Source organism: Echeneis naucrates, chromosome 1 (assembly GCF_900963305.1).
Source record: "Echeneis naucrates chromosome 1, fEcheNa1.1, whole genome shotgun sequence".
In the NCBI taxonomy this organism is placed as follows: domain Eukaryota; kingdom Metazoa; phylum Chordata; class Actinopteri; order Carangiformes; family Echeneidae; genus Echeneis; species Echeneis naucrates.
Genome location: NC_042511.1, coordinates 9,599,257 through 9,611,526, shown reverse-complemented (window position 1 = coordinate 9,611,526; position 12,270 = coordinate 9,599,257). Strand labels below are relative to the sequence as shown.

Sequence of the window (12,270 nt, the reverse complement as noted above, 5' to 3'; positions counted from 1 at the left end):
TGTTATGGAATGTTCTCTGGTCTGTTTGTGTGTGTGTGTGTGTGTGTGTGTGTGAGTTTTTGTGTGATATTGTAGTCACAGTAATACTGACTGCTTGCCCAGTAGTCAGGCCTTTGACCTCTGATCTTGGCTGGCATCGTTGATCAGGTAGAGAGAAGAACAAGCTGGGACAAAACATTCTTTGTGCAGCAAAGCACATTTCCTGAAGAGATACGGTTTTGCTCCACCAATGTGTACACTGACATCAATCTGAGTCTGGTTCTGACTGACCACACTTAAGTGTTACCGTCTTCACCGGCATACTCACGTCCCATCATGACACACATAGGTGTGCTCCAACCACAATCAGTCCCATGCACCAATGTAACACATGCACATCTACTCAGGTTCCACATGCGAAATATAAGTTCATATAAAATAAAAACATACTAAGGATTAGTTTGTGTAAAATGCAGATATGAATCCTAGTAGAGAATATTTATGTATATGTGTGTTTTGTCTTTAAATAGGCATCTATATTATCTAAAAAATAACCAGATATTTTTGATAAATGTACGTGTATTGTGTTCATAAATGTATATATTCATATATCTAGAGATAATATAAATTGCTACATTTTTCCTCTTATAACATGATTGGTAATATACATGTTATATATTATAATCTGTATTCTAAAATCAGGGAATACAGAAAACATTTTTTTTATATTTTGCCTGTGTACGACACTCAGAGTGTTGATGGGTAAAGTGAGAGCCACAGTGAAAAGCATCAGTCAGACACAGGCAGAGTCTGGTGTTGTATTTGGTTTATTTCACTGATTTCATCTGTTCTTATAAACCACAGTCAGCAAAGCAATCTAAAGTCACTGAGACAAACCTGATTGTTTTCTTGTTTCCTTTCTTACTACTTTGTTAAAGTCTCATCTTTTTCTCCACATCTAAAATCTTAAAACTCAAAGCAGGATACTTGGAGATGAATGTGTGTCTGAGTTGAGGCCTGACAGCCAGTGAAGCAGCGGAGGCCTGTTAAGCCACAGAGTGCTCATTGATGGGGGAGATGGTGTGGAGATGCTTACACCGACTGTGTGGTGTGTGTGTGTGTGTGTGTGTGTGTGTGTGTGTACTCCCAGTTAACTCTGAGTCCAAAAGTCCACTCCTGTGGGGGGAAAGCAAAGCTTGGGTCTCTGATGCAAAGGGGCGAGATGGGCGGGGTTATAAAGAAGGGAGGGGGCTGCTGTTGGGGTATGTTGGTGATGGAAAGGAACATGACAGGAAAGACTTGAAGTGAAAAGAGTGAGTGACTGTGTGTGTGTGTGTGTGTGTGTGTGCGATGGTAAGGCTGACCCCACTCTTCTTTTCCTGTCACCTCACTGAGGCCAACGCAGAATTAAAAACGTAAAATTATTGAACAAAAAAAGGATTTAAAACAGCTAAATAAGCAGAGCTGCAGCCCCAGAGAAGAGGCACATCAGTGGTGGTTCTGCACAAAAAAATGAAAAAGGTATGGGCATCTTTACTAAAGAGCACCACGTTCATGTTTTTGTCATCAACTGCTCGACAGGTTTGAGGTGGCGAGAGATTTAGGGCACTGACTGAAACACTTTATATGCAGCCATGTTTGTCAAAGAAAATCTAATCAAATGAGTCTGAAACCAAACTCGTAAAAGAGCCAGATGATCTAAATGTTCCCTAAACCTTGAGTACTGCATGCTCTGAAGGTGTTCTGACTGTAAATGAGAAGGTCCCACCTTCATGTGCTTATAAAAGCCACCAGGGTCAGCTCCTATTTAGGATGTTCAGAAACCAGAAATAAGGCTGTCAGTCTTGTCATGGTCTCTTTTACTGCCTTCTGGTTCCTCATGGGTGGGGGAAAGTTTAGACAGAAAGTTTCGACAATTACAGGCAAGTCAATTTAATTGATATCTTTCCTGTCACTGCTATGATGAGTAGATGGGGTAAAATGCTCTGGCCCGGTACTGCAGACATGTAAAGAAACAAAGGCGTGTGTGTATTGTTGTAGTGTGGCACCTTGGGGCACTGCAGGTCACAATTATGGCCATTATAATCTACGGATGACGTGCAATGCAGCTCTCGCCTCCAAACTGAGGCTTTCTATTGGCAACGTCGGGGGGGTTAGGATCAGGGTGAATTATGGGAGGATTTATTGCTTTGCATGGTAGGCAGGTACTGCAGGCTCCCTGTAGGACTGGGTGCTTTGTCTCTATCAAGCTGGATCTCTTATTGTGCTAGATATAAGTGTATGTGTCATAGTAGAGGCAATGGAGGCTCTCCCTTATTACAGGTGATAAATTAAAAAACAAACCCCCAAAACACTCCTCTGAGACACAACAGGGCTTCTATGGACATTTGATTATGTTTGGCACGCTGGGGTCAGAAAATCAAGGAGGAGATTTTGAGCATCAGAGCAGGCAACATTTCTGGCATTCAGTCCAAGGCTAAGAAGACCCACTGTGGGGCACAGCTGTGCTATAATCCATTTTAACACACGTACAAACACACACTCATCGTGTCCGCCTGGTCAGCATGTCAGGCGAGAGTGAACACCGTCTGACATCTCTGGATGCTTCCTTACAAATGTCACACTCACAGTTAAGCAAAGTAGCAGAACTCCTTGTCCTTTGCCTGAGAGTCCGGCATTAAAATTAACTGATGAATGTAGCAGGGTCCAGTGAAGGGCGAGTCCATGTTTCCTGCACCAGTGAGTGTGTTTTAACTGCGCATGTGTGTGTGTTTGTGTTTGTCGTCCTCTGGAAGACCCCTCTCTTGCCACATGGGCCACAGTTTGTTCAGATCGGGATGCTCACTGTGCAGCGAGGAGGAGCTTTGGTGACCGGTGGGTACCACGTCTTTAAAATAAAACCTCTCTTCTTCTGTCTATCCTATTTAAATATACACACTCCCCCGCACAGCCAAGTCTACAATCATTAGCTTCTTAATAACAATATGATTAAACAATGAGAATAATAATAATATATATAGTCGTTCATAGCAGTTTTTGTCAGCAGCCATCACTAGAACATTCAGGGTGGTAATTGCATATGTACAACAAAAGAGTCATTTACATCCCGGAGATTGAGGCTCAGGGTGAGAAGTCATATGTGGCGGTTTTGGTGCGGAGGGGGTGGGGCAGGGGGACGATGAATGCTGGTGTGTTATCTGAGTCTCTTCTCGGCCGAATAGATGGACATGTAGTAGTCATTGCTGCCTACTGCCAAGTGGGGCTGGAGGATGACAAATAGAGAAGACATGATACACAAGCATGCGCTGTTACACAAGATATGTGATGATGTGTGTGCATTCGCGCACAAAAAAAACAAACTTTAGCTAAACAGTATCTTATTCAGAAGATCATCCGTAGTCTCACAAAGCTTACTATGAAGTATGTAGAAAGTATTTGCAGTCAATCTATTGCGAATAAAAACCAGGGCTAAGCCTGTTTTTGAACAGACTGACACAATGGTGGTCAGACTTTAACGGCTGGGAGTAAGATAAAGCTAACAAAACTCCCAGGAGAAGAACGTTCTCATGTCTCAGGTTACAGCTGCCAGACGACGGCTGCCTTAAGGCAACATTAACAAAGCGCCAAGTTTGAGAGGGAAAATAAGGTGGACTCTGTTGTCCATTGTTAAAGATGCCACACTGGCTCGGAAGTTAGTGGTCACCATCTTATTCATCTCTTTAGAAATTCAGTGGAGGAACTCTTTTACGTGCTGACTAGTAGCTAGTTTCACAAAATGCATCTGCAGCTCCAACAGTTTGGATCTCAAATGGCCATAAGCCGACTGTTGGACGGGTCCATCTTGATCCATGGAAGCTGATTTTAACCTTTAATAACTGCCCTTTCAAACGATGACAGTGATGGATGACATTATTTTACCAAACAGTAAACAATCTCCATTTTCTGCATCCCAGTACTAACAGTATTCCACACACTCAACTCACAACATGTTCTTCAATATGATAGATCCAATTACCAAAGTCCACAAAACCAAAAGTAACGCAGAAATGTTTTCTGGCTGCAGACGGACATATAAAACTGTAGGAATGAAGTAGTTTGTTTACCCAGTTAGGATGGAAGGCTAAACAGCTGATGGCACCGATCCTTTGTCCCATGAAACCATCATAGTACTTTATGTTGCTGATCACATCGCCGTTGGCATTGTAGACCGCTATGAACTGGTTCATCGATCCACTGGAGGAGCAAACAGAGAGATGCAGAGGGGGAAGTTGTGGTGCAATCATGTGTTGTGTGTTTTCAAAGGGATTTCATTTGTGGTGAATTTTAAATACATGGATTGATGTCGGAGGCAATGTAAGCTATATATTCTTCTGACTTGTATGCAGATAAATTAATCATCCTGTATAAGTCAGTTGAAAGGTAAACACAGAAAATCAATATGTCTGCTCTCACACAGGAAATATGGCAAAGAAAGCACGGTAGGATTTAACCTTCAAATTAACACCATCGGATTATTTTCTTTTTCTTGGGAGTGACATTTATACAACCGAGCTTACCAGGCAAACAAGTTAGCCTGTGGGTGGATATCCAGAGCTGTTAACCCTTTCACCGTCTGCAGCACGTTGATGGAGTCTGGTGCGCGTGGTTCAAAGAAACGAACGTCTCCGTTAACACTGATGGAGAGAATCAGAGTCAGTGAGGGAAGAAAAAAAGGCGAAACAAACAGTTTAGTTACAGATTCTAATAATAGAAGAAGAAAGTCTGCACCTGACACTAATGATATGCCCATCTGTCTCCTTCTGAAGATGAGCTTTGACCACCCAGGCTCCGTGCTCCCTGTAGGTCATCACCCGACTGCAGACACACAACACACACACAACAAATGTCAGTAAATATAGATGGAAACACGGATGCTGTGAGGATGAAAAATTACAGTATGGTCACAAGTCCAATGCCCATGGGGAAAAAAAAAAAAGACTGTGGCATAACCATTTTAAGGCCAGAGGATGAATTATAAATGAACCCACACAATATATATAAAACAGCAACAACAGAGAGGACGCACAGGAAAAGCTTAGACAGTGCCACCCTGTAATTATTTCATAGCACCTGCTTTCTCCGTGTAGCTTTCATTCATATTTGCATTACAGTAGGAATCATAGTGCATTTGGAAAATGACAGACATCTAAATGAACGTGTTTATTTACAGCAGGCTTGACAACGGTGATGTTATCTTCACGGGTCTGAGTGAACTAATCAACTACATAGCTACTGTTCAACCTGAATGGTGACTCACTGCTCTGGCTTCCTGTGAGTCAGAGGACATATTTTAAAATTGTACTTCTTGTCTGTCTACACAATCTATGGAGCAACCAGACCCCCCAGGTCACTGTGGACAGTTTCTCTGAGACTTCAGGATCAGAAGCAAGTGAAGTGAAGCAGCTTTGAGTTTCTTTGCTCCTCACCGGTGGAATAAACCTCTTGAACATGTGAGCTCTGCTGAAACTGTCTACTCATTCAAAACAGGGATTAAGTGATTTATTTGCTATAGCTCACAAATAAATCCCATATGAAAGAGCAATTCTCTTTTACTTGATAAAATTTTCAATTTGAATTGTATTTGCGTGCCTCTGGAAGCATTTAGTCTTTTCTTGTGTCTGAAGTATTATTTTTATGGCACACAAATAAACTTGCCTTGCTCTCAGGCTCTTGAACTCTACTAATTCTATTTAGCTGTTATCGGTTTTGCAAAGGCATTGTATCAGGACATGCGTTACTTTAGAATATACTCAGAACACCTTAGAAGAGACACGAAAAAACTATAAATGAATGCATTTGTTACACATTTTGAAAATCAAATGTGGATTTCCAAGTCCAACTGTGGGAGCAAATTTTACAGCTTGTTACGGTTCAGTTCAAACTTTGGGGAAACTGTTTGATGGTAACTGCTGAGTTCCTTCCGTCATTTGAGAGGAGGTGGCCATGAACAAACCGTGTAGTTTTCCTTATGCCGTTACATGTAATACAAACAATAAACCACTGGGTGGCACCCTGTGAATGTGACCGAAGGATGCAGTGACTTCCACTCAGATTCAGATGACTCCAGTGATCTCACGGAGAACTAAACTGAATCCCCCACATCCTGTAGCAATACAGTCTGGAAATACATCGAACAAATGAGAATGACGTTTAATTACCAATCATGTAAAGATGGAATATATATCCAGACAAACATCTTATAAACTGCCGTGTTTGTTTAAAATACAACAAAGACAAAACAAAGATTTGTTTCAACTTCTAAACATGATCTGTACAGCACAGTACAGTCTTTCCACCAGTTTTGGGCTGATGTCATGGGGAGAAACATAGGTGTTAAAAGATGTAACTCCATGCATGAAGGGACCTATTAAATTACCTTTACTTAAAGATTTATGGCCCACTTCATGGTTTAACTGCTTCGTTTTCCCCTTTGGGACTGAAATTAAAATAATGTTTAACCAACTGGGGGTAATGTAGTGCCACCAGGGTCCATTAAAACACATGCCAACCCCAAAGCAAGATTTACAGTGAGCTATATATAATAAATATAGATCAGAGAAGTGAATAATGCAGGAGTTTGGAGGAATTATTGTGTGTGTCCCTGTGTGTGTTCTTGAATGCATTTATATGATAGTGATACTGTACGAAGAGTAATAAACCAATGACTTAATTAAAAAAAGTGACCTTTTCTGTGATCAGATACTGATAGATATCCAGATAAAGGCAAGACACTATGCGTGTTACCATTCATTAGGACCCATCCTCCTGTCGAACACGCGTACAGATCCATCACCCAGACCTGCAACGATGAGCGAGCGCTGAGAGTCACAGGACAGACTGGTCACGCAGCTGTCGGCTCCCGTCGGGATGTCCTGGACACACACACCAATATGCTTGTAAGAAAACCTATTGAGGTAACACTGCCACTACAATGCTAATTTCACAACAAACCTTTGATTCATCAATCATGTGAACGGTTGATTGTTGGCCCATTTGAAATTAGACCCAACATCAATATGGAGCCACAGATGAGGCTGGGGCCATTTGTACTTGTATTAACTCCATCCATCAAGACAATGATTAGCTCAAATAGGCCCATAAATGTGTAAAAACATAAAAAAAGAACAGGAAGAAACCTCACTAATGGGGCCCTGCCACAGATTCCCATTAGTTTACCAACTGTGGCCATTCTGCTGAGTTTTTCAGGAATTCACCTGTAGCATAATAAAGTTTATAGATCACAGGCTAGTGAGTCTCATCCCATTATGTATCCCACTTACCCCGGTCCAGGCCCAGTCTATCGATATGCTGCAGGGCCGGCATATATAGTTATTATGAAGTATTCACGATTGTTTATGCCTACTTGCAATTGTGTTGAGTACAGAAGTTGCGCTAGACTATTTCATCGTCCGTCATTTTGACGGACAGGCAAAAAAAAAATCTGTTATAATCTATTTTTATCTGTCATTTAAATTTTCGTTTTTTAATTTTATAATAAAGACATAGTAATTACAATTAAGATGTGAACAAAGAAATCAGCTGAATTTAACTCAGTTCACCTGCTGCCGCCTGAACTCAGCCTCATTCACACCTTCTTCCTGTTACACATGAGTGAAACAGGGTGCCCGCTTGTGCGTAATCAAATGTGTCGTGAGGTTGCTGCAGAGGCGACTGACATTAAGTTTTGCACCTTTGTCTCAGACAGACGGCTTCTCATGGCTGTTTTGATATTGATCTGAAGTAAATGCAACCTGTCAAAATCACAGATGGCCTTCAGATTTGTCCGTCAAATCTTCAAAAAATCCATCAATGACGGAGAATTCTCAGTTAATGCAACCCCTGGTTGAGTATTTGCAACACTGTTGTGTATTTTTTGCTTAGTCAGTATTTACAGTGAATGAAAATACCCGCTTTTATTGGTTGAGTTACATATGTTAGTTTAAGTTGTATTGTGTTGAGCTCTCAGGGCAATCACACTGATCTACCCGAAGCATCAACAGCTGAAGCTCGTGGGTATTTCAGCAGGATTTTTAAAGTAGACTGAAATAATGTAATGTATGCTCCTCGGGCCAGTTTGTGTTCCTCTAAAATGTCTTTGATGTTCGCAATAAACAATTTAAATCTGTCTCCTAAACCTACAGGTGATGTCACAGAGGCTGCATCCATCTTTACATACAGATATGATATTATTTTATAAGTTTAAATATGGACCACTTCTTATAAAATATGACCGTCAGAAAATTCATTCGAGAAAATGGCAAAAAAAATTAAAAACAATCAAAGGAAAGAGTAAAAACAGAGGGATGAGAGAACTACAAATAAAAGCAACAATTTTGCATCACTAACAAACAATTATCTTCACAGAAACTCGTTGTCAGTCTGTTCTTTTTGTGAGATCATCAGACAATAAGATGTGAACACATAGATTTTTAGTTAGAGACCTGCAAGCTTGAAGTTTCTTATCAGCTGACAAGCACTGACAAAATGTTTCTCAGCAACAAGAGACACACAAACAAAAAGTTGCACTGAGGACAGTACCTGGACTTTCATCTCCCTGTCAGTGTCCCAGATCCTGATGACTCGCACGTCTCCAGACGTCATGAGGAGACCCGTCTCCTGCTCCCAGTCCACAACCATACCTGCCCCTACATGACAGATTGAGGGGTGGACGTTACAACGCAGAGGACACACAAGTACATTCCATAAACCTTAACAGCAGCAGTGTGTGTGTGTGTGCAGATTCATCTGCACTGGTGTCAGCTCATATAAGGAAGGCAAAACAGGAGGTGGCTTTTTCCCACAATTAAAACAAAGCTTCAGAGGGTGCCAGATATTACACAAATGAGCATGAAATATAAAAAAACTGAGTCATTTCTAGTCAATATATGGACAGCAGTTTCATTTACGGTTTTTAAACAGACCTAATTTAGATTATAAGTGAAAATTCACACAACACAGCTGTTAAACACACCGAGCATGTGTTGAGCCCTCAACACAATCTGTTGAGGGTTTCAGAGAGTTCCTGCTGCCACGTGAAGCAAGTCGGATGAGAGATTAGTCCACCTGCTTCCTGAACCAATGGGTAACTAATGAACACAAAACCCCTTCTTTTCCGGTAGAGACTGTGTGCAACCTTCATGACAGTTTCTAAAGTTACACATCTCCAAGTCTGTGCTGCTGATAGACATTCCACCCCCAGCAGCTTATATACGCGGCCTTCAAGGTGATGTGAGAGCACTTTTGCATTTCACATCCTTCCCAAAAAGACAACCTCTGGGAGATGCAAATGCTGACCCTGGACCCGAGTCTGTCAGTACGTTCTGGCTGAGATGAGTTCAAATGCACGCGAGTGCAAAAGTGTATTGGGAAGGTGCTGAAGACAGCAAGAGCCACATTCTTCACATTTTGGCAGTCATCACAGGGAATAGTGGAACCGTGCCATCTAAACCAGACTTGGCCTGCTGGTGCACTGATGCCTGGAAGAGGCCTCTGGCTGTAGCCTAAAGGCATCGCTGTCCTTTAGCGAAAGCCCTTGTCAGATTGTTCAACACCACTTTATGTTGCTGTACTTCTTGTTTTTTGCTCGACATTTTTTTTCCTATTTGCAATCTTCATTACTCTAATTCTGTCTACAACCAGACACAACAGATTGGGTGTCTTTGAGGAGAGACAGTCTAGAAATGTGCACTCCTGTCCCCACTTGTAAGCTTCATCATGGCGCCACCTCGTCTGTCGGTGGAGACCAACATCAGGCAAATAACAGCACAGTCCCTCCACCATGCTTTTCTGATTGCTGCAGTTACCTGTGACACAGTAACAGTTCATGACTCCATGATAAGCAGCAATTTGTTCTCGAGTTTATAAACTATAATAATCATCTTGAATTTCCTGTCCCATGATGCATCATTTTCCTTTGTCAGGTTTTCACTAAATCACCACAGAGGCTCTAAATGAATTTCTCTGGCAATTGCTTCAAGTTCATTCATCTTTTACTACTTATCCATCAGTACTGGTGCCAGTCTCAGCTAGCGTTCTGAACTAGGGCAGCTCACCAGTCTATTGCATTTTTAGATACACACAACAACAAACAACCATTCACACTTTGCACAACATCTATGGGCAATTTAAAGTCATTAATGAATGAAGACATGGAGGTCTTTGAACGATGGGAGGAAACCTACACAAACACGGGGAGAACATGCAAATCAAACCCACAACCTTCTTGCTGTGGGGTAACAGTGCTAACCCCGTGCTGCCCCATTTGTTTCCACATTAAATTAATAAAAACGTTCGATGCCTTTTCACTGGCCAACTCGTGTTGCTTGGAATCCCATCATACCACACAAAAAAATAACAGAGGGGGTCTTTACAGTCTACACCAGGCTTTTCACTTATTTGGAACAGCCTCTAGAGCTGACACTTTCAAGGATGTTGTGGCCCAAAATCCCTGGTGTGTTATTACACAGAAGGGACATCGCATTAGGTTTTTATATATATATATAAGGTGTAAGTAAATGTGAAGTTGCGTTAAGTGCATAAAGTCCAGACCACCTTAAATCGACAGACTTAAGCAGATCACAGGGTCTGGATCTGAGCTTAAAAACAGGCCTAACAAGTGTACTAACACAAACTTTTGCTTTTTGTGGATTTGGAAAATGCATTTTCAGTTAAACTGGGAATTCAGCAGTATGGGAACCAGGCTGACTATAACCTGAAAGATGCTCTCCTGATAAAGGAGGGTTGTCTGATGGAACAGAAGGAATAAAGGGCCAAGAATATAAATACACCGGAAGACGTTTCCATCTACTGTACCTTTTAGAAGAGTGCTTTTATCACAGATTCTACAGAAACAGCATCCTTTTTTCTCCTCTTTGAAACTAATCACACCATGCCTCGCTCCCTCCCTTTTTTCTGTTACTCACTTCCTCCTCCTGCTTTTTCGCTTTTGATAACCATCTCCAGGTCAACCACCTACCTGTTATTCGTTCACCTCATTCTTGAACGCTGCATCTTTTGATCCACTCTGGCTCCTCCACACAATTTTGAAGTGGAGAACAGGATTTCGAAATTGCTGCTTTGTTCCTGCCTTGAACATGCACATCGTTCGTGCTACTTTCTCATTCCTCGGCTCTTAGCTCAGACTTAGCTTGCTGTAACTTCTACTGAACCATCTGTGATAGGGCTTTGTACTCGACTATACTTGGCTTGTGTTGTCAGGAAAACCCAGGCCCCGTGTGGTGGCTTCAAATCCTCTACTGTGACGTCATCCGGCCCACTCAGGCGTCACATCATCACATAACGGTGGAGTGGAGGGATGAAGGGAGGTGTGGGGGACACAGAGAAAACCATTTCACAGGACTGTGCTCAGTCAGCGCTGCGTTCACAGCCACACACCGGCACGCTTGATGCTGGCTCAATTCACAGACTGTGAGAGGAGAAGAGGCATTCCCTTTGAAGCTGGCAGCTCAGTGACGAGGAAATCTGGGTTACAGTGAGGGGGCAGAAAGCAGAACATTCCCCAACGCACCATGTTTGTGCATGCATTTCTTCTAAAATAAGCAACACGTCACAAAGCTTTCTGCAGATTCCAAGTCAATTTGACCCCTTTTTACACATCATTATCCTTTCCGATGTTCACCCATGCTGAGAAATCCACTTGCAATGCACACAGTGTGTATGAGAGAAGAAACCCTGGTGACAACACACATCTGCCGCTGAACTGTCTCTGCATCTCTGTGCTTATCTCAGCAAAGGCTGGCTCATTCATCCAGGCTGTTATGTTTGTCAGGTGACTAGAATCAGGACTCAAAATGAGTGCTAATGTTCTATATTTGCTGGATGTGTAAATAAGCAACTGGCTAGCAAGCAGCTCCCCACTTTGAACGCCTGATATATCCTCAGCTCAGGTGCCCACCTAATCTCACTTCATCCATGATCCTTCCCCTTGTTACTTCCACTCCAGCAACAGAACAATCAACACAACACCTTCACAGGATATTTAGGGATCAGTGACCTCAAACCTAATCTGTGAGTTTTCTCAGACTGGACACAGACAACTGAGATGTGAGAAGGGAGAGCAGGAGCAAAGGAATGTGGGCAACATACATCAGCACCTTACAGAAGTGAAAGTACACACAGCCTCACTGTAGTCTGCCTTTAGTCTCTAAGTCTCATCTCCTGCTGCCTTTGCTTGGGATCACAAATGGCAAAGCAAAAAATAGGTCACTATTCCGCTTTGAATCTTCAGCGAGG

General features: G+C 42.1%; 1 protein-coding gene across 6 annotated transcripts in view; it reads right to left on the bottom strand.

The window, feature by feature from the left end:
• Positions 1–788: 788 nt before the first annotated feature.
• The window catches only part of rptor (regulatory associated protein of MTOR, complex 1), a 157,931-nt gene continuing 146,449 nt past the window's right edge, over positions 789–12,270 (bottom strand). For all 6 annotated transcript variants that reach the window (XM_029498876.1, XM_029498908.1, XM_029498899.1 and 3 more), the window contains 6 exons: positions 8,557–8,663; positions 6,763–6,890; positions 4,747–4,833; positions 4,536–4,652; positions 4,083–4,212; positions 789–3,241 (listed from right to left, as the gene is read on the bottom strand). In XM_029498876.1, coding sequence (XP_029354736.1) covers positions 3,173–3,241; positions 4,083–4,212; positions 4,536–4,652; positions 4,747–4,833; positions 6,763–6,890; positions 8,557–8,663 — 638 coding nt within the window. In that variant the 3' untranslated portion in view covers positions 789–3,172. The remainder of the gene's footprint in view (positions 3,242–4,082; positions 4,213–4,535; positions 4,653–4,746; positions 4,834–6,762; positions 6,891–8,556; positions 8,664–12,270) is intronic.